The sequence below is a fragment of the Artibeus jamaicensis genome, unplaced genomic scaffold (assembly GCF_021234435.1).
Source record: "Artibeus jamaicensis isolate MK-2021 breed Jamaican fruit bat unplaced genomic scaffold, CSHL_Jam_final contig_76, whole genome shotgun sequence".
Lineage (NCBI taxonomy): Eukaryota > Metazoa > Chordata > Mammalia > Chiroptera > Phyllostomidae > Artibeus > Artibeus jamaicensis.
The window spans coordinates 26,289,404-26,308,963 of NW_026521954.1; the positions used below are offsets into that span (position 1 = coordinate 26,289,404).

Here is a 19,560-nt window from a genome sequence, read left to right on the forward strand (position 1 = left end):
ACCCCGCCACTGCGGGTCACCCCGTGAACAGACTCTTGGCAGTCGGGGCAGAAGGCTCACAGGGGCTCACGGCCAGGGAGGTGTGTGTGGGCCCAGTCAGGCCTGGGAGGGAAGGCTGGGCTGGGGGCGGTGGGACAGGCAGGGTGGACTGTGTTCTTGGCAACATCTTTATTGCCAGCAGGCAGGGAGACAGCACGCCCCCCCCACCCCGCCCTGGGGTGCTCAGGAGGGATCCGCAGGCCGCTTAGGGGGCCAAACCCGGTCCTTGATCCAGTCCACATAGTTGGCCACGCGGGTGTAGACGCCGGGCTTGTTGAGCCGCCCGCAGCCGTCGCCCCAGCTGATGACGCCATACAGGTAAGCCACCCCGTTCTTCTCGCAGGCCAGAGGCCCACCGGAGTCCCCCTGCGCAGAGAGAGCTGCCTGTCAGTGCTGGGCCAGCTGGGCACCCTGGAAATAGCCCCCCACCTGCTCCCGTCCCGGCCTCCCTTGCCCCAGCCCGAGAATGCCCCCAGAGGCGTCTCTGAGGCGTCCCTGGGCCCCTGGGAGGACTTCCTGCCAGCGTGGGGACAGATGGCAAAGATATTTATTTCCGAGCAAGCACATGGGCCACTTCCCCCAGGCCTCACAGGCAGGATGTCCTCCTGTGGCTGGTGTGACAGGGCCTGACCTGTCATCTGGCCCCTGAAGCCCTGCCCAGGCTCCCTCCGCGGCCAGCAGTGCACTCCTCCGGCTGTCTGCCCGTGGGGCGCCCACCAGCACGCCCCGGGTGGCCCCTGTGCTCCGGCACACACCCACCGGGCACACCCTCCACACCTGGAGAACTATTCACCCCTCAGGACAAGTGCAAACGCCCCTCCTCCAAGAAGCTACCCTGGACTTCCCCCGAGGGGCCAGCGCCAAGCCCCCAACCAGCCCACCCCCTCACCACACCTGTGGCGGCGCGAACAGAGCCCCTGTGTGACTCGGGGGGAGTACCCGTCCCTCCCTGAGCCCCAGTCTCCCCGTCTGTGACATGGGGAGCAGCCGCTGTCACCACCCCCTCCTGGGCCAGCAGTGCCTCGGAGTGTGAGCCTCGGGAACTGGCCAGCAGACGGCGCCCACAGGGACGAGGACAGTTTGGCTTTTGGGGACACACAGCTGCCCTTGACAACAGCTGGGACGGGTCAGGCTTTGTGACCTGGCCCCTCTGGGGCCTCAGTCCTCCCATCTGAGTGAGGAGGGGCCTCCCGGCAGTGGCGGGGGACGGGGCGGCTGGTGGGGTGCTCCCTGCTGGCCCTGTGGCTCGGCCCCTCCCCTGGGCGGCACGTCAGAGGCGGGGCTCACCTGGCAGGCATCCGACTTGCAGTCGAAGTAGCCGGCGCACAGCATGTTGGGGCTGATGTCTGCCCCGTACACCTCGGGGCTGCTGCACTTGTGGTCGGCCACCAGGGGCAGCAGCGCCTCCCGCAGGTAGCTGGAGTAGGCGCTCCCGTCTGTGGGCAGGGGCGCCGTCAGCGTGGGCGGGCCCCCACCGCTCCCCAGGGCCCAAGCTGGCCCGCTGCCCCCAGTGCCACTCACTCTCATCCTGGTGGCCCCAGCCTGCAATCTGGCACTTGTGTCCGGCGGGGAAGGGGCTGCTGGACTCGGGCAGGCAGATGGGCTGCACGAACTGGGAGCGCACAGCGCAGCGGTCCCCCTTCTTCTTCAGCCGGATCAGGACTGGGTGGGGGAGAGGCCAGAGGTGAGCCTGGGGCCGGATGGATAGAGCGTGGCCCTGAGTTACCCTGGGGTACGGCCCCAAGGGGCAAGAGGCTACGGCCTAGGAGACCCAACAGGGTGCAGGAAGGCCCACTCAGGCTTCCCCCACTGCTCTGCCCTGGACCCCCTCCCTGCCCTCCGCCCTCATTCTGCTCTCTGTCCCTCCTGTCCACCCCTCCTCACACTCCCCTATGTGAGGACTCTCCTGGGGTCCTCGGGGGCCCACCCCTCCCCCAGTCCCAGCTCCGCTAGGGAGCGGAGCGCACCCCACCGGCCCTGCAGCGCCCCCACCTGGCCCGAGCCGGGACTCACCGAGGTCATGGTCCCTGGGGTTGAACACGGAGTACAGGGGGTACGGAATGTACTTCTCTATGTCAAATGTCTGTGTCACGTCCGTCGTGAGGTTGAAGAAGTGTTGGCCCAGGACCACCGAGACGCTTTCCCTGGGGGGGCTGTGGAGGGGGGGAGAGCTGGTGGCAGCATGACTCTGGCCCTCTGCTCCACCCCTGAGGTCGGCTCTCGCCCCACCCATGGGGGCCGGGCAGCCACGGACAGCCCGGAGGGTGACCCTGTGCCGGACTACTGCAGGGCACAGGTCCAGGCCCCCATCAGCCCCTCCATTTTCCCATCTGCTGTCTGCAGGGCCCCTCCTACTTGGGCTCTGCCCTCTTGCCTCCTGGGCAGGGCCAGAGCCGGGGGCTCCACTAACTCTGTTGGGTGGCGTCTCAGGACAGGCTGCTGGCTGGAAACCCCAGCCCTTGAGGGCTTCCCTGGGGTCTCCACTTCTGCCTGCCGTGTGGCTAAGGAGTCTGAGCTACCCTCTCCTTCCTGCCCACATCTGTCCTGTTCCGTCAGCCGGCCCTGCCTGACCCAGACCTGTGACCCCCAACAGGCTTGGCTCCCCGCAACCCCTCCCTGCATGTGAGAGCAGATGCCTGCTCCCCTCCCCCAGCTTCTTAACCCCCCAGTACCATGCTGGGGAGAACGCAGGGTTCCCATTTCACAGGCCAGCAGAGAGTCGGCTGAGGGCTAAGCACAGGCCACCGCCCCACCCCCACGCACGGCCCTGGGATGACTGCGAGGGCTCACGGCCACCCACCCCCAGCCTTCCCCAGCCCTGATCTCTGAGCCGCCACTGTCAGGCCTGGCCTCTCCCACTGGAACCCCCAGACCCCAGCGCTTGGAGCTAAGCCTAGTCCCCACCCCAGCGATTGCAGGGGCCTCGGAGTCCCAGCGTCACCTGTGCCGCCTGGGGAGGGGGCGGGGCCCGGGTGCATTGTGCAAGGAACGGCCCCGCCCATCACCCCTCCTGCGCACGCGCAGGCTAGCTCTGCTCTGACAGCCGTGAGCCTGGGGCTGGGACTGCATCGGATGGGTCTCCGTAGCCTCCTATCCCAGCACCTGGCTGAGCGCCCTGTCCCACCTGAGTCAGAGGGGCGACGTGGAGTGGGGAGCAGAAGGAAAAAAGGAGGGCGTTTACCCCGGTAGGTGGGGCAACGTGAGGACAGTACAGTGGGTGCTGTCAGGTAGATGCCGGTGGGCAGGGGGGTGGGGGAGGACAGTGGGAAGGTGTGGATGCTCGGATGGTGGGCGAACCGGCTGGGTAGAGGATGCAGGTGTGGATGGTTCAGGGTGGACACGGGCTGTTTGAAAGAGGCTGGGGGCCAGGCACCCTGGGGTCCCAGTGGCTCACCTGTGGGAGAAGCAGTGAGCGGCAGACACCACCCAGCAGGTGTGGACCAGGCTCCCGGCACAGAAGCTGTCCCCGATGTAGATGGCGGCCAGCCAGGGGTGGGATCCGGGCAGTGAGGACGAGCCCCCAATGATGCGAGGCCGGAGGAAGCTTCTCTTCTTGTGCCGCCTGCCACAGGTTTGGCGACCGGTGGGGGCGGCCCCAGGCATGGTCAGCAGGGTCAGGGTGGGTGAGTGCGGGGCTCGGGTGAGGGACTCTGGGGACACACGTCACTGGTCACACGTGCCCCGGCTGCACCCGCCCAGGCAGCCCTCCCGGAGCAGGGCCCAGGGCTCTCGCCCAACTCTGGGCTCCCGCACACAGGACTGGCTTGAGCCCCGGTCCGTGTCCTTCCCAGCAGCCTCTGGGCCCAGAGCCAAGCCCAGGGTGGTCAGGGAGCCCTGAGGGCAGGGCCTCCCACCAAGCTCTTTGCCCCACAGATGCACTGTCCTCTCTGGTGGCCTTCCCTGAGTGGTTCAGGTGGGCCAGAGCCACCCAGAGGCCCTGGTGACCGGCTGCCTGCTCTGACCCCTGCACCAACCCGCTGTGTGGCCTTGGACCAGCCCTGCCCCATCCTCAGATGGGCAGTGGTCCTCCAGAGAGCGGAGGCCAGGGGTGGGCATGGGACCGCCCGCCCGCCCGCCCGCCCCGCTCGAGCCTCCGCACCGCAGGCCGCCAGGCGGCAGTACTCCCAGGAGAGCGCGTGCTCTCGCACCACGTAGCACCAGGGCCGCTCGTCCTTGTCGGGGTTCCTGGTGTGGGGAGAGGCGGCTGGGCGGGTGTCCCCCTGCCCCTTGGGCACGGAGACAGGGGAGGGAAGGGGGACACCCAGCAGGTGGGACCCCTACACCCGCACCCCGGAGCGGCCTTCTGCTCTCTCTGCCCATGGACACGGTGGCCTTGGGCCCGGGGGCCGGAACCTTGGCCTGGCTCTTCTCACCGGGGCAGCCCCCTAGGCAGAGGGGCCAGGGGCCTCCCCCGGGACAGACCCTGGCCGCCTCGGGTGAGTGGTCTCCGGAAGACCGGGCCAGTGCTGACCGGCAGTAGGTGTGCGGGCCGAGGCCGAGCAGCGCCGCAGTGGCCACCGAGTCCACATGCAGCTCCTGGTAGAGCAGGTCGGAGTTCCAGGCCAGGCAGCTGAGGCCAGAGGCCGCTGTGCTGGCCACGCCGCGGTACCCGGTGCCATTCCCCGTGAAGCAGCGCTGGGCGGGCACTGTGGGCGGCAGTGGGCCGTGAGCCTGGGCTCGAGGCCGCGTCCACCCATTCCCCCCCCCCGGCTGGGAGGCCAACCGTGCGGCTCTGAGGCCGAGCGACTCACCGATGTCACAGAGCCTCCCAGCGTGGCCCGGAGGACAGGCACAAACGGTGGTCCCGGTGGCCACAATCAGGTGGCAGGTGCCCCCATTCAGGCACGGGCTGCTCAGGCAGGCTGTGGGGAGGGCTCAGAAGCTAGGCCTCAGGCCTCGAGGGGCCGGACTTGGGGCTGGGGTCAGGTGCCCGTGGCTGGGTGATCCTGGGGGAGTCCCTTCCCAGGGTGGGGACCGGGGCTGGATGGGGTCACCCATGGGAAGGCTCTGGACATTCCGCTCCCCACCGTGCCGTGTACCTGTGTGGCGTGTGTCCTCGCACTGGGCACGGCCCCCCGCACACTCACACTGCTCCACGCGGCCCTGGTGTGCCCGGGCCCAGCGGTCGCCTGCCTCCAGGTACTCGTGGCGGGTCTCGTCAAAGCATCTCTCTGGGGGGCCACACGGTGGGTCCCCGCTCTCTGCACACCACTGCCCCCACCCCAGGGTCCCACCCTCCCAGGACCTGCCCCGCCCCCAGGCCTGCTCACCCGTGCCGCAGTCCGGGCCGGTGAAGGCCCGGGTGCAGCTGCAGTGGAAGGCCCCGGGGTCCTGGATGCGGGTGCAGGAGCCACCGTTGAGGCAGGGGCTGGAGGCACAGGGGTCCAGAGCAGCTGGGGACACGCAGGAGGGCAGGGGCAGCGTCTGAGGGCCCAGCCAGTCTGCCCCCTGGCTCTGTGCCCCTCGCTGCTCACCTCTGTTGGGGCTGCTGCCTTAAAGATGCTGCTTCTGAGGTCCTGGGGGTACGGGTGCCCCAGGAGAGGAGGAGCCCCCAGGCCCACTCAACACTCAGACCCTGGGCAGGTGGGTCTTGACCTCAGCAATGGCCAAAGCAACCCTGCGGTCCCCAGAGAGGGCAGGGTCCTTCCTGAGAGGGATCCTCACTCCCAAATCCTGGATCCCTGGGGCTGAGGGTTCCTGTGCCACCCCTCCCAGCCCCCAGGCCTGTAGTGGGCTCAACCCCTGCACCCCTCCTGCCATGCAGGCGGGGCCCCCTCCCCAGTCAGCTCTGTCCCCGTGGCCCCCACCAGCACGTGGACCTTGATGCCCCAGGCTCCTCCCCTGCCCAGGCCCTGCCCCCACCCAGCCTGGGCTCAGGCCTCCCAAACCCCAGGCACCCACCTGGGCCCTCCTGGGGCTCGGAGGCCTGCGCACAGTAGCCCCAGGCCCGGTCACGGTCGTAGTTGTGAGTTGTGGCACACCTGTGGGAGGTGTGTGCGGTGACAGGAGGGCCCGGCCAGCTCTCTCAGCTCCACGCACACCCCACCCCCACCATTCCCTCGTTTACACGCTCACTCCCCCTGCAGGGGGCCCGATCCCTCTGGAGCAGGAGGGTGGAAGGGGCCAGGGACCCTGGAGAGGAGGGGAGGCCGGGCCGGCCGGGACCCACCACTTCCTGTGGGCGCTTCCCTCCGAAGTGCAGGAATGGAGCAGGCGGCCACCATGGCGGAAGGGGAACCGGCAGGGCTGCCCGTCCTCGGTGAGCACTGCTGGGGAGGTAGCCAGCATCACGGGGCTCCCACACCAGCCCCCCACCCCATGGCTCGTCCTCCCACCACCCCACTTGCCCAGGTGCAGCCGGCTCCTCCTCCAGGAAGCCCCCCTGACCAACCTGGGCCCCCAGGGCTGCTGCTGGAGGGAGCCACGCTGGGTGGGAAGGTGAGCCCCACACCACGGGGATCCTCTGCCTCTGGAGTGCCCACCGGTGAGGTCATGGGGGCCACCGAGGTCACAGGAGTCATGGGGCTCCCAGAGGTCGCTGTGACCTTAGGTTCTTGGGGTTCTGTGTGGTTCTAGGAGGAGCCAAGAGGGCTGGGACAGCATCGGTGTGGGACTGGCCCCCCGTACCCTGGCCGTGTGGGGGTGCTGGCACAGCCCCGGGCCTCAGACTCCCTAATTGGGCTCTCAAGTCTTGGAGTGGCGACCCAGGGACACCAAACACCCCGAGGCTTCCACTGGGCCTGTGCCACCTGCCTCCCGCCGAGCCCAAGGGGTCAGATGAAGCTGGCTTGGGGTCCGCAGGGCAGGGCACCCCCACCCCTGAGGTCCACCCTGGGGTTAGGGAAGCTGTGAGGCCCTCAGAGGCCCGACCCCACCCACCTCCAACACTCAGACCTCACAGAGGCTGGAAAGGGGGGCAGGCCATTCCCCCTGCAATGGGGGCCCAGTAAGTTGGAGTCCCAGGCTCCCTGCCCCCTGCCACTGGGCCAGCCCAGCACACCCACCTCACCCCCACCGGCCAGCTTTCACCAGGTTGGGCCCCTCGCCTACCCTATACCCTGCGAGGCCTCAGCCCCAGGCTCCCCCAAGGAAAGCCAGGGCTGCAGGTCGACGGGGCCCGTGCTCACCCTGCTGGCCCGGAGCTGGGCCCCGGGGGGCCCCAGGAGCAGCAGCAGCAGCAGCAGCAGGGGCAGTGTGGGTGGGGGGCTGGGGGCCCAGGCCGAGTGCCCCATGGCTCCTCCTGAATTGGCGTGAAGGGCCGCAGGAGTCAGGAGCAGAGTGGCCGGGGCAGCTGGGGTCAAGGCCACGTGCAAATGATTAACCTGGCCCCCCGTGTCTGCTGCCCGGCTCAGCCCGACAGACCCAGAGGGCCCACTGCCCCTCTGGTCTCAGCCACCTGACAGCGCCCTTGGGTCTAAACTGAGAAGCTGCCCCTCAAGGTCTTCCAGGGCAACACAGCAGGCAGGGGCCTGGACACCTGGTCCGCGTGTGAACTGTGCTCAGCCCCTCCCCGGCCCTGGCCTGGAGGGCGGGTGCTGGCCCGTGACCAACGTGAGGCTGGGCAGAGAGGAGGCCCGACACCTCGGGCTGGGTGCCATTCTGCGAACAGGGACTGGACAGTGTCTCTGCCGCCACCCCCAGGAGCAGCCTGGGGCAGCCCAGGAAGGACGCTGTGGTGGGGGGGGCGCGGCAGGACTAGAGCTGCCCCTCAGTCTTCCCCGACTCAGGGGTGTCCCCTCCCCATCTCTCCTGGACTCCCTCTCTGGTCCCCAGCAGAGCCCTGGCTGGTTACCCAGGGGACACCGAGAGCCACCAAGCCCTGGCTTGGGATCCCACCCAGTCAAGAGTGCCTGCGACCCATCTGTGAACTGGGATGGGCGGGGCACCATCCTCCCTCCCTCCTTGTCTAGACTGCGGAGGTGGCGGTGGGTGCTGGCCCTCTTCATCCTGACACCCCCCCCCCCAGGGTTCCCCTGGGGGCACACAGAGCAGCCCCACAGCCCCTCCTGCTCTCAGGTCTCTGACAAACTGAGGGCCCCTCTCCCCCTAGTCAGAGGGAAGGGGTCGGGGTCCCTCAGCGCTGCGCTGCTGGGGTTGCCCCAAGGCCACCTGAGCCGACGGCACCATCTCTGTCCACTTTGGCCTGGCTCCACACTGCCCTACCCCTCCGAGGCCCCTCCCGTGACCACGACCCTGACCCCCTTTCCTGGGCCTTCTCCAGTCAGGTGTCCACTCAGGCGACCCCCTCCAAGTGAGTCAATGGCCACCTGCAGGGTCCCCACTGTGCCCTGGACAGGACAGCCGTGCTGACCTGCAGGGGACGGTGTGACGTGGACGAGACCAAGACCTGCCCTGTGGGCCGCTTCTTCGTCCCCTCCCACAAGGTCTCCCCGAGGACAGGGCCTGGAGCCCCAGCTCCCAGCAGGAGGTCAACTCTCTGTCCTTGAAGACATTTTATTGAGGGGAGGCCGGGTGCCAGGGGGCAGGCGGAGGACCCCCCCCCCGAGGCAGCCCCGTCTGCAGCCATGCCCCCACCCTCTCCCAGTTTGGCTCCCAGGGCCCTGAAGACAGGCTCGGGCTGCGCCCGGAGGTCATGGGCCTTCCTTCACACGTGTCCAGGCGGGCAGCTCAGGTGCGGGGTCGGGAGGCACGGGGTCCGCTGGGGGCCTCAGACGAAGGTAGCATGGTGTGGGCTGGCCTTGGGCTTGGTGGGCCTGCCTGGCACGGGGCTCCGGCCTGGGAGCTCTGACACCCGGGGCCTGCTGGCTGCTGACCTCCGGGGGCCTGCCCACAACCCCGGGAGCCCACGGCCCAGCCTGGGTGCCGAGCCAGCGACTAGGTCCACGTCGATGAAGGTGCTGATGGGGAGGCTGCCGTGGGCCCCGCCTCCTGTCACAGGAAGAAGAGAGACGCCGTCACCTGGCGGCTCACAGCCCTACAGACGCCCAGGGCAGGTGCCACCACCCAGCTGCCTGGCACCGTCGCTGGGCGTGGGAGGGGCTCCTCAAATACCCAAATGCACCCTGGGGCTGGCAACCTCTGCCCGCAGCCTCTCAGCCCAGTCAGGAGTCTGCCAGCCGCCAGCCCTGAGCCTCTCGTTCAGCAAGTCCCTGGCCCCCCAGGGCCCAGCACACCCAGGTACCCAGAGCATCTGGCCGACACCACGCTTCGGGGAGGTCCTGAGGCTGAGGGTGGGGGCAGGCTTGAACTGGGAGAGAAGAGGGCAGAGGCTGGGGCCCCAGGTGCTGGAGGCTGAGGTCTGGGGGTGCAGGGCCCAGGTTCTGTGCTAGGGGACCTGGGGGAGCCCCTGCTGGTCACGGGGACACCCAGGGCTCCCTGCGTCCTAACCTTGTTCAATCCATTCCCGGCCGGCCTGCGGCCCCTCAAAAGCTGTTCAGCACCTGGGCCCCCAGATGCCTGCCCCCGCCCCCCCCAGCCCTCCTTTCCTACCCTCCCCAGCTGGCTCTCTCCGCCTGAGGGCACTGAACTGTCCCCTTGCCGGGGCTTTTGGTGTGTGTGTGGGGGGGGGGGGTACACTGTCTGCTGCTGAAACAAGGGTTTCTGTGGCTTGGGGTTCGGGGGCCAGGGCAGGGTCCCAGGGCCCCACAAGAGCTCTGGTGGGCCTCTGGGGTGGGCTGTGGCCAGTGGAGACCAGGACAGAACCCTCCACCCTCTGTCCCAGGAGCTGGAACCCGGCTGAGGTCCCTGGCCTCATCTTGCCCTGACTCTCACCCCAGGCTAGTACGGCCCCCCAACTCCTCTGGGGGGGCTGTCTGCCAGCTTGTCCTTAGCCCAGGGCCACTAGGGAGGTGGTAAATGGTCACCAAGGGGCAGGCCCCTCGCCTACGCTGGGGGGAGGACCAAGCCCTGGGGGGTTGTCCCAAAGAGCACTGGGCTCACTCACAGGCATCACTGCCAGCGTCCCCGGCTCCTAGCCTGGCCACCAGCTCGGCCACCCGCCCGTTGCCCTGGCCAACATCTTCACCCTCATGAACTCAGTCCTGCCCGGCCGCGCTCTCCCTCCAACCCCGTTACCACACCGGGGTCTCAAGCCCCACCCCAGCCACCTATCTGCATTTCCTCCAGGCAGCTCAGTGCCCAGCAGCCCCTACCTCAGCCCCAGGAGTTCCCAGGCTGCTAGAAACTGCCTTGGAAGCCCCCAGACCCTGGGGTTGGCAGCATCCCTGGAGGACAGAGATCTGCTGTCCTGGGGGCATCCTCGGGAACCAGTGAGGAGTGGGCACTGGCTCCCCCACCGGCCTCCTTGGCTCACCCTGGCCATGCTGCCCGGACCAGGGCTCCCGTCTGCCAGGAACGGGCAGGAGCCTGGCCTACCTCTGGGGTGTCGGGGCCCATGGGGACAGGGAGCCCCAGCCCGTGACCCTCGGTGGCCTGGCTGGGGGGGTGAGGCCCTGTTCCCTCCGTGGGCCCAAGGCCTCTGAGTGCAGGCGGGTCGGCCACGAGGCCACAAGCCTGTGCGCCCCCAGCTTCCCTGTGGCTTCGAAGCCCACACCCCACTGCACCCCGTGCCTCCATGTGGCCCCCCAGGGCAGGCCCCTTCAATGACAAGTCCCCGAGGCACAGCAGTGTTGGGGTGCCCGGCTGGCACGTGGCCTTCCCACCTCACACGGGGGCTGCTCGGGTCTTACTCAAAACAACAGAAAGGTTTTCAGGAAGAACTGCCTCCCCAGCCCAGCCCAGCGCCAAGGGTCCGGTCTTTCAGTCACACAGCAGACGTCCCGCTCCCAGCCTGTCACTGGGTCCCCGAGGGGTGGGAGAGGAGGAGGCTGGGCTTCAATCTAGCTTCAGGGGGCAGAGAGGGCGGGGTGTGCCCTGGAGCCTTTGAGGGCCTGTGGCCCCACAGGGGCTCAGGAGCCTGGCCCCAGCGTCCTCCCCAAACGGACCCCCAGGGAGACAGTCTGCAGGGGCACAGCCTCGGCTGCGGGTCTTCTGGACGGCTCGACGGGCGCAGGAGTGGGGGTGACGCCTGCTTCCGGGACCGGGCGGCCGAAGGCCAGGCCCTGCCCACCTGGCCCAGACTTGCTCTTCTGAGTAAGTGGCAGCCCCAGGCCCTTGACTCAGTGGCAGGGCCCAGCCCCGTGCAGCAGGCCGGCCTTCCGGCCGCATGCCAGGGCCTGCCCCAGAGCAGCCACCACCTGGCCCCCTGGCAGGGACTCCACAGGGCTCCTCGGGGGCCACCATTTCCAAAGGGAGCACAGTCCTGCTCACACCTGCATCCCTGCCCCTCAAACACCAGGCCCGAGGCTGCAGCTGGGGCCTCGTCCTCTGCTCTGGCCACCAGGCTGAGCCCTCCTCCCCAGGGCTCCACGGCCCCTGACTTGGCGCTGACCAAATTCTGGGGGTTCTGACTGTGTACAGTGCGCCCCCCAGGAGCCCTGCTGGACTGCCCCCTGCGCCCAGGGCCTGGAGAGGCCCTTCCCTGTGCTGGCTGGCTGTCATCTGTCCCCGGGCCAGCCCTTTCATTTGTCCACTGGTGTTCTTGGCGCGGGTTCCACGTCTGCTCTGGTCCTCTGGGCTCCATTGGGAGGTGGTGGCGGAGTGAAGTCCCTCCTCTTGGGGACAGTGGAGTACCCGCCGCACTGGCGACAGCCCCCAGCAAAGCCCTGGTTGCCATCTGTGGCTCGGTCACACACACAGTCCCCTCTACTTGGCCCCGCGGCCCAACGGTGCCTGTGTCTGTGGTGGGTTGGGGGCCGGGCCAGTCTCTCACTCGGGGGTGCCTGCCTAGCAGCCTCTGGGCACCAGGCCACGGCCCGTGAGGGAGGCAGGTCTCCTGGAGAGTGCGGACAGGCCATCTCGGGGCCACGCTGAGGGTGGGCAAAGGGCCTGGGGGCGGGGCTGCGGCGTGGCCAGCCCCCTGTGCTGTGCTGCAAGCAAGTGGACCAGGAGAGCTGCACGGACCTGTGACGGAGGGAGCTGCGGGCTCTCCGGGAGCTGCCACTCTGACCACCAGACGTTGGACTGCAGGACGTCTACGCCGGCCTCCGCCCCGCCCAGTGCGCAGCCTCTGGGGACCTGGGCCCGGAAGGCTGTGTTGGGCCTCCTCCCGGGGGTCCGAGTGGCCCTTCGGACAGCTGCAGTCCCTCCGCAGGGATCGCTCAGGGGTGGGTGCTCGCCGGGGACGGCTTCAGGCACTGAGGGGAGGAGGCACCCTGGGGCTGGCCTCCGGAGGGGCTGGGGGGCTCAGCTGGGCCCCCGACAGGCCCTGCACTGCCAGTGCAGCAGGTGGCAGTCGGAGGTCAGGCTGGGCTCTGCTTCCTGGGGGCGGGGCAGGGGGCGGGGCAGGGCCCAGGCCGGTCCACTCAGCGGCGGAGGGAGGGGCCGTGAAGGAGAGCGTTCAAGCACAGGCTCCGGGGAAGGGCTGTGGACATGTCCTCGCAAAGCCTCTCCCAACCCCGCCAGGTCACGCCGGTGCCCTGCTGTTCCCCGCCCTGACACTTGACTGAGTTGTGGCCGTATGCTCAATCCTGGGAGCCAAGGTGAGGACCTGGCCGTGAACCCACCCAGAAGAGAAGAGGGGGTGGCCAGGCTGGGGGCCTCCAGGCTGCCTGTCAGCACCACAGGCGGCCCCAGGGCCGACTCCGACTCCCTCCCCATAAACGCAGTCCCAGGGCCTCTCGGCAGGAAGAAGGTGCCCATCAGGAGGCCACCTCTGCCCCCCGGCCTGCCGGCGCGGACGGAGGTGTCTCTCCCAGCCCATGAGCACACCCGTGAGCCCAGCGCTGCCCTCTGCCTGGCCCAGTGGGACCGACCATCAGAGTTGGATCCTCGCTCACCAGGACCCAAGGACAGTCACCACTGCCACCCGGCCTGCTGCTGTCCAGGGCGGGAAAAGCCAGGGGACGCCCACAAACTCCCAGGGGAATTCCTGGGGCGTTCGGGTCCAGACAACCACAGCCACCTCTCCCAGCCATGACGGAAGCAGCGCCTGACACCAGCCGGCCTGGCTGCTGCTGCACCAGTCCCTCCGGAGCCCACACCCTCCTGCTGAGAACGCGCATCTTGCCCTGGCCTGCGTGGGCATTGGCCCGGACACCTAACAGTGGTGGGCTCCACTCCTGGTCAAGGGGCTCACAGGAGGCAACCAATCAATGTTTCTCAGATCGCTGTCTCTCCCTCTCTAAAATCAATAAATATTTTTTTTAAAGAAAGGAAAAGAAAGTCTGCACCTCTCACAGAAGGCTTGTTCTGAAGTCCTCCATCCTCGGCCACAGAGCGCAGGCCCGCAGCCAGGCTGGGTGAGCTGTGTGGCCTTCCATGCCGGTGCCCCGACCAGGTGTGGCCCCAACACAGCTGAGATGTGGGGACCCCAGGGCCCAGTGACACCACCACACGGTGTGTATCACCCCGGATGGAGGGGCCCCTGCCGCCACCAGGATGCTCAGACACCTTTCACAGCAAGCTCTGGGACACAGAGATGCTGAGAAACACCTTCCTCCTGCCCCCGAGCAGCACAGTTTGGTCCGGCCCAGGGCTCCCTGCCCAGGTCTTCCGGGTGCGGGTCCTATTCTCACAGCTCGGCTGCAGCCAATGCATCCGTGCAGACGAGGAGGCGCGGCGCCCCGACGCACCGCACCTGGCGTGAAGCTCCACTTGGGGGCCTCCACGCTGCCGCTCCTGCGGACCGATGCTCCCCCTGGCAGCAGCTCCTGCTCAGGACGGCCGAGAGCTGACGGCTCCGGGTCCCCTCTGCCCACAGTGTCCTGGGGCTTCAGCCAACGGTGGCTGGGAGGAGCCTGCCGGGCGCTGGGAACACCTGTGCTCCAGGGCTGGCACCACCCGCCTGCCACCTTCGCCACATCAGGGACAACAAGGACACAGCAGACACTGAAGTCCCCGGGGGTGAGCCAGGGAAGAGAGGGCGCCTGGCCAGGGCACAGGGCCCACGTGGAAGGTCGTTAGGTGGGAAGTCGGAGCCCGGAGCGGCGGCACCGACGGACCTGGCAGCCGGAGTGAGACTTTGGAGCAGCAGAGGCAGGTGGGAGCTGAGAGGCAGCCACCAGCCACAGGGCAGCCCGAGAGCCTCAGCCCCGGGCCCACGGCAACGAGGCGAAGAACTCGGCCCGGCCGCCCACCTGCCCAGGCGACAACAGACAGGTGAGGCCCGTCTGAGCACCGGGCCCCACCCCACGCCCCTCTGCCCGCAGGGGGCCAGCACACAGGAGTCTGCGGACACAGGCAGGGAGCTTGAGGCCGTCTGCTGAGTGAATGGCCCGCATTAAAAGGTCACTATATCAAGGCAGACCCACCAAGTCCCTAAAATTGTGTAGTGTTTTCCCTGGAGTAAAACACACGCATAGTTTGCCCAAGTGGACAAAAACGTGCAGGTGAAAGAAAGCTCCGACCCAGTCCAGTGGTGAGCTCCAGCGTTTATTCCCCGGGGAGGGCACAGACTCGGACACAGGGAAGAGCAGTGAAGTCCGCGCGGCTGTGTGTGAGGGCAGCGCGCATGCAAACGCCCGCGCCTGCCGGCGGGTGGTGGCGCTGTCTCCAAGGGAGCAAGGGGAGGTACCAGCTGGCCCCACACCACGAACGGCCTCCGCGCCGCATGAGCGCACCTGCGGGACGCAGCGACGGCGCCTGCCTCCCCCTGCAGGTGTGGCCACGGGCCCGGGGGCAGGACCCAGATGGGCCTGAGCAAGTGTGTCCCCACCACCCTGACAGTGAATGGGTCGTAACCCCAAGTGTCCACGGGTCACCAAGCGTGTGGGAAAGGGCAGCTGCCGGGGCTCGTGGAAATGCACACTGCGCAGGCTCCTCGTCCACCGCGCGGGCGGGGCGGGGACGCACACATGGTAGCGCCAGCGTGGGCGGGCAGCGGGGCCGCTCCTGGGAGCCCCTCTGGCGAGAGGCCAGGAGACCGCTGGCCCTCTGACGGGGCTCCCAGGAAGCGTCCCTGCCGCCAGTCGCACCCCCGCCGAGCTCAGGAACGCACTACACTCATGCTCCCGGAAGTTTAGAAAAACGCCGTGACTGCCCGAGGTCAAGACGCCGCACACGGAAAGCCCTCCGACGCCCCGCGCCCTGTCACCTGAGCCGCACCCCCTGGGCGCGCAGGGCCGGCGCCCACGCAGACGCCGCGTCAGAGAGGGCAGTCCTGCCCCACCGCCTGTACTTTATTTACTTCTCAGGACAGGGGGTTTTCTTCTCAGTCTTGAGACAAATGCTGAAAATGCCAGCTCTCCACATTTTAAGAGTGACATGTACATTTCCAGAAGTCCCCAGGGCCTTGCTCTGCGGGCCAGGATGGGGGGGAGGCCAGGGAAGGGGGCCCGCTGCTTCGCAGGGCACGGGAGTGACTGCGTGGAGCCCCTGTGACCATCCCAACACACTCTGGCCGCTGCCACAGCCCCACGCCCTCCTGACAGACAACACGGGGCAGCCCCCCATAACCACGGTGACTGAAAGAGCACACGGTGCCGTGGGAACACCTCATTAGATGACCACGGGGCAGGGGTGACCCAGCACAGCTGTGTCTTGTTCATTGGGGATGAGGTGGACACCCCGGGTGGACACTCCAGGAGGACAGCAGAGCGGCAAGGAGTCAGGGATGAGCGGGGGTGCCGAGCCCGGAGGTACCTGGTCTGGGAGGCCCGGCCGAGTCCTGCTGGGCGGGGGGTGGCGGCAGCAAAGTGCTGTTGGGGCTGCTGATGTCCCCCTCCCCAGTGAGTGTCAGGTCGGCCACGTGCTCGCCCTCCACAGTCTGGACGTCCCCAGCCTCCACTTCCTGCGTGTAGGGTGTGGGGGTGGTGGGGGTGCAGAAGGGAGGGCTGTCAGCTGAGCTGGGGCTGGTCTCCGGGCTCTCGAGGTGGTCTTGGGCAGGCCCCCTCGGCTCTCGGGGCCGGGGCACCGTCTCCTGGCTGGGGCTTGTCGCGCCCGGAGGTAAACGCAGAAACTCGGGCAACACCAGGTCCTCCTTCCTCAGGAGCCCACGCTGGTCGTCTGCTCTGTTGCTCTGAGCTTTGGAAATAAGCTCAAAAAACGCTGTTGGAAGAAAACCCGCATGGGCCAAGTTTCACAGGTGCACACTGAACACCCCGCAGGGAAAGTACTCGCCCCACTGTCCCACCTGCCACCCTGGAGCTGCAGACCGTGGTCGGGAGGCTCCTACCTCTCCGCCACCTCTGCCCACAGAACTGTGGGAAGGCCTGGGCTTCTAGAACAACCTGAAACCGCTCTATAGCTCCCCAAGAACCAGGCTGTGTGAAGTGCAGACCTGAGTCATCTCAAACCCGTGACCTGTGGGCTGACATGCCCGGAAGCACGGCCCTAGGGACCTTCACAGTTCTGTGTCCTCCCCAGGATGATGGGAGTGACCGCAGATGGCGCAGCACAGCAGGGCCACAGGTGGGCTCTGCCCACCTCAACCAGCGAGGGGCACCCCCACCTGGGCCTCTGGAGTCAGCCCGTTCTCTCAGGACGGTCCTGAGTGGAGCAGAGCCCCGTGGCCCCTCTGGGCCTCCTGCGTCCCTCCAGAACCCCTGCTGCTCTGCTCGCCTGGAGGGCTTCTCAGTTACAGCTCAAGGCCACCACGCACAGGAGGCGGCTCCTGAATTGAGCTCGCTGGCATTCAGGTGACACTCTCGGCTTTTGAACAAGGACACGGTGTGACAATCTCAAATCCTGATGTGTCCTGGACACGCACAGACTTCTGCGCAGGGGGGTTCCCTCCTGCCTGCGCGGCCCCTGCTGTGGGCTGGCGGGTCTGTGGGTTGAAGGGCGGCTGCGCAGAGTGTGGGGGCCGCCGCCCAGCAGAGCCCTCCATTCGGACCCAGGCCCCGGCAACCGCGACTGCCTCTGGCTCTGCTCTTCCTCGTTGGCGGCTTATGGAGGAGGAAGCCGTTCCCACAAAAGAGACCACCCCCCTCTGTCCCCAGTGCCTCCTTCCCCGCCTACAGCCCTGGAAGGGGCAGCCCTCAGGCCCCTCGAGGAGGGAAGCGAGCAGGGCCCCTGCTGGACGCCGCCTCCCTGGCACCCGCCTGCTGTTGAGGGCCCTCTGACTCCAACTGAGCCTCCACCCCAGCTGGGGGCGCAGGCAGAGGGGACAGACTGCACCTGGGGCACCACTGTGCTGCCCACCCGCCACCACGGGGGTGGGCCCTGACTCCTATGGGCCGGCTCTCAGTCCGAAAGCGGGGGCTTCGGTGAAGCCGCCCAGACTGAGGGCAGGGGCCCGGCTGTCAGTGGAAGACGTCCTAGCACAAGGACACCGACACGGTCGCCACGACAAGACGGGCAGGTTAGGAAGTGCACATACCCTCTGCTTCGTCCAAGTTAATTTTCTGATATTTTTTTTTCCCAATCTTTGCAATAGATTCTTCTCTCTTTGAAAGCCGGGGATCCCTAGCATTTTTTCCATTTTCTCCTTTTATTTTAATAGAATTAGACTTGCCTAGTGTTCTCTCCTCTCCCTGCATTAGAAGGAAAGCCAGAGTTCTACTCACAGTTCAGACACAGGTCAGCACACAGTTCATCGGGGACAGAGAGGCAGGGTCTGCGGCTGGCCCGCCAGGACAGTGGGGCGGTCGCTGTGAGACTCAAACCGCAGAGCCCTCGGGCCCAGGCACCCACGTGCAGGCGAGCTGGCGAGTCTCAGGTCCCGGGAGCACGCCCAGAGGGGCACGGGGGACCCCCAGAGGCAACATGCAGCCTTACTGGGGGCACATCGCTGGTCTCGGGGAGTGGGGACACCAGGTGGGTGGGCGGGCGGGGGAATTACCGTAGCCGAGAAGCTTCTGGAGCCGGAGGTCCCAGTGGTGCTCTGCCTAATGGGTGCGCCTTTCTGCTTATCTGTGGGTGGGGCCAGGGAGATGGGCTTCCTGAGCACATGGTGTCTGCACAGATGTCTGCACAGACTCTGAGAGCACACCCAGAGCAGAACATGGCGTGGCATGTCCCTCCTCCACCTGTGTGAACAGGCCAGATGCCGAGCCAGACCAGGACCAGCGTCCTCTGCCTGGGCTGAGGGACTTGCCTCGTGCTGTGTGTGTGTGAGGGGTGGCACGCGGGGGCTCGACCATGTCCACTGGTCCACTGGGACATGTCGGAGGCCAGGCACCGAAAAGCCTGTTCCAGGGGCCACTCCATGCGAGCACTCTCTGGAGAGCAGAGGCACGCAACGTCACACACGACTGTCCCTGAGTCAGGGCTGCCCTTGGGCCTCCACGGCCCGCACTGCCCCAGCCCACTTCTCTGGCGCAAGGGCCGGAGGAAGGGCCACTGTGCCTCCCCGCAGCTGCCCGAACACCCTGCCCAGAGGCCGGCCACTGCCCTGCAGACTCACTGGTGCACAAGGGGGCCGGAGGGACACCCGGCTGGCGGGGCCCTGGAGGGAGGCACCGGCACCACACTGCCCGCCCGCCCAGGGAGCAGGCCCGGGGTGGGCAATGCAACGTTCCCCAGGCTGGCCCAGGAAGGTCTCTGCTTCAATGAGGGGAGGAGCCACCACCAGGACTATCACCACAGGCCACCGGAGGGGACGGGGACATTTCAGAGCTGAGCAGCCCTCAAATCTCCTGGCTTCAGGCAGCTTCTTAGGAAGCCACCTCCCCTTGGGAACCAGTAGCACTTGGAAGGGGCGGGGTTGCGGGACCCCAGGGCCTCCGGGGGGATGTGGCTGAGGCGGTGGCACCCCGTGGGAAGAGCTCTGTAAGCCACACACAGGAACACTGGACAGGACTGCAGGCACGCCCCAGTCCACGAGGCTCCCAGCACGGTGGCCCTTGCTCACAGGGACTCCGGGTCTCCAGGGAACAGAGCACGCGCTCTCTCTCCTTTCCCTCCCGCCCCGCCCTGCCCCCAAGTTGGAGCACAGCCTGGTGTGCTGAGTCCTCGAACAGTCGGGGTGGGGGCACTGCAGGGCCCGCCAGCTGAGGACAGAGGTGCAGGGCGGTCTCAGCTCTCGGGGCTCCTGGCTCCCAAGGTGCGGCCCTCGTGCTCCTGGGCCTCCTGCCCAGTCGGGGGCCTGGTGGGGCTGCGCTCAGCCTGGGCTCTGCGAGGCACAGAGGTGGCAGCCCAGTGAGGCCCTCTGTGGTGGGCAGCGGGCCTGGGGCTCCGGGGCCTTGCTCACCTCTCCCTCCGGAGGGGCCCTTCTCCTCCAAGACAACGCGCTGCCCGTCCAGACTTGATATGGGGGCACCAAGGTCCAGCGGCTCTTTCTCTCCGTTCTAGAGACCGAGATGGCGCTCAGTCACTCATCCAAACCGGACTTTCCGGAACAGCTGCCTGTGGTCCAGCTGCTGGCGGCAAGCCTGGCTCGGGCTTGGAGTCACACACCAGGTGACCCTGGGCCCTGCCACCTCAGCGGGGCTGCCCCAGAGAGCCCTCCAGAGGCACCCAGCCCGCGGGGCCTGGGGTGGTGCACGGGCCCCCGACGAGGAACAGCCAGAGTTCAAGCCCTAGAGGCTGCCTGGACCACGAGGGCTCTGAGGGGTCCATGTGGCGGGGCCAGTTCTGTCACCTGAGTGACAGCTGGTGGCCTCCCTCTGCCAAGCCGAGACC

The 19,560-nt window shown here is 67.5% G+C and overlaps 2 protein-coding genes and 1 long non-coding RNA gene across 7 annotated transcripts in view; 1 reads left to right on the forward strand and 2 right to left on the reverse strand.

Annotated features, from left to right (window-relative positions):
- Positions 1 to 142: 142 nt before the first annotated feature.
- HGFAC (HGF activator) lies at positions 143 to 7,271 on the reverse strand. Of its 2 annotated transcripts, none has more exons than XM_037126817.2 (14): positions 7,167 to 7,271; positions 6,431 to 6,611; positions 6,209 to 6,305; positions 5,941 to 6,020; positions 5,310 to 5,432; positions 5,079 to 5,210; positions 4,791 to 4,901; positions 4,511 to 4,685; positions 4,139 to 4,224; positions 3,434 to 3,689; positions 2,053 to 2,192; positions 1,561 to 1,701; positions 1,327 to 1,475; positions 143 to 405 (listed from the first exon to the last, which is right to left on the reverse strand). In XM_037126817.2, exons 1-14 carry the CDS (start codon positions 7,269 to 7,271, stop codon positions 223 to 225), a joined length of 1,959 nt encoding a protein of 652 aa, XP_036982712.2. In that variant the 3' UTR covers positions 143 to 222. The 2 variants fall into 2 exon arrangements, with proteins under 2 accessions (XP_036982712.2, XP_036982711.2); XM_037126816.2 differs by having other exon boundaries at positions 6,209 to 6,308.
- A 1,289-nt stretch (positions 7,272 to 8,560) lies between these two features.
- Positions 8,561 to 19,560, reverse strand: part of RGS12 (regulator of G protein signaling 12) — a 76,313-nt gene continuing 65,313 nt past the window's right edge. For 3 of the 4 annotated variants that reach the window (XM_053672370.1, XM_053672368.1, XM_053672369.1), the window contains 5 exons: positions 19,130 to 19,226; positions 17,780 to 17,850; positions 17,318 to 17,471; positions 15,640 to 16,044; positions 8,561 to 8,928 (listed from right to left, as the gene is read on the reverse strand). In XM_053672370.1, the coding sequence (XP_053528345.1) occupies positions 8,708 to 8,928; positions 15,640 to 16,044; positions 17,318 to 17,471; positions 17,780 to 17,850; positions 19,130 to 19,226 (948 nt within the window). In that variant the 3' untranslated portion in view covers positions 8,561 to 8,707. Of the gene's footprint in view, positions 8,929 to 15,639; positions 16,045 to 17,317; positions 17,472 to 17,779; positions 17,851 to 19,129; positions 19,227 to 19,560 lie in introns of those variants that run through there. The other variant, XM_053672371.1, reaches the window with a different exon arrangement.
- On the forward strand, positions 8,925 to 13,539 carry LOC128628446 (uncharacterized). The gene is made up of 3 exons (XR_008392824.1): positions 8,925 to 12,164; positions 12,463 to 12,539; positions 12,666 to 13,539. It is a non-coding gene; the product is annotated as an uncharacterized LOC128628446 (long non-coding RNA).

What these genes read in the sequence shown, in the direction of transcription:
- HGFAC (XM_037126816.2), bottom strand. Translation starts at nt 7,271, where the DNA reads ATGGGGCACTCGGCCTGGGCCCCCAGCCCCCCACCCACACTGCCCCTG. An exon ending in CAGCAGCCCTGGGGGCCCAG is followed by an intron (nt 6,309 to 6,430) that starts GTTGGTCAGGGG and finishes CTACCTCCCCAG; the next exon opens with CAGTGCTCACCGAGGACGGG. An exon ending in GCAAGTCGGATGCCTGCCAG is followed by an intron (nt 406 to 1,326) that starts GTGAGCCCCGCC and finishes CTCTCTGCGCAG; the next exon opens with GGGGACTCCGGTGGGCCTCT.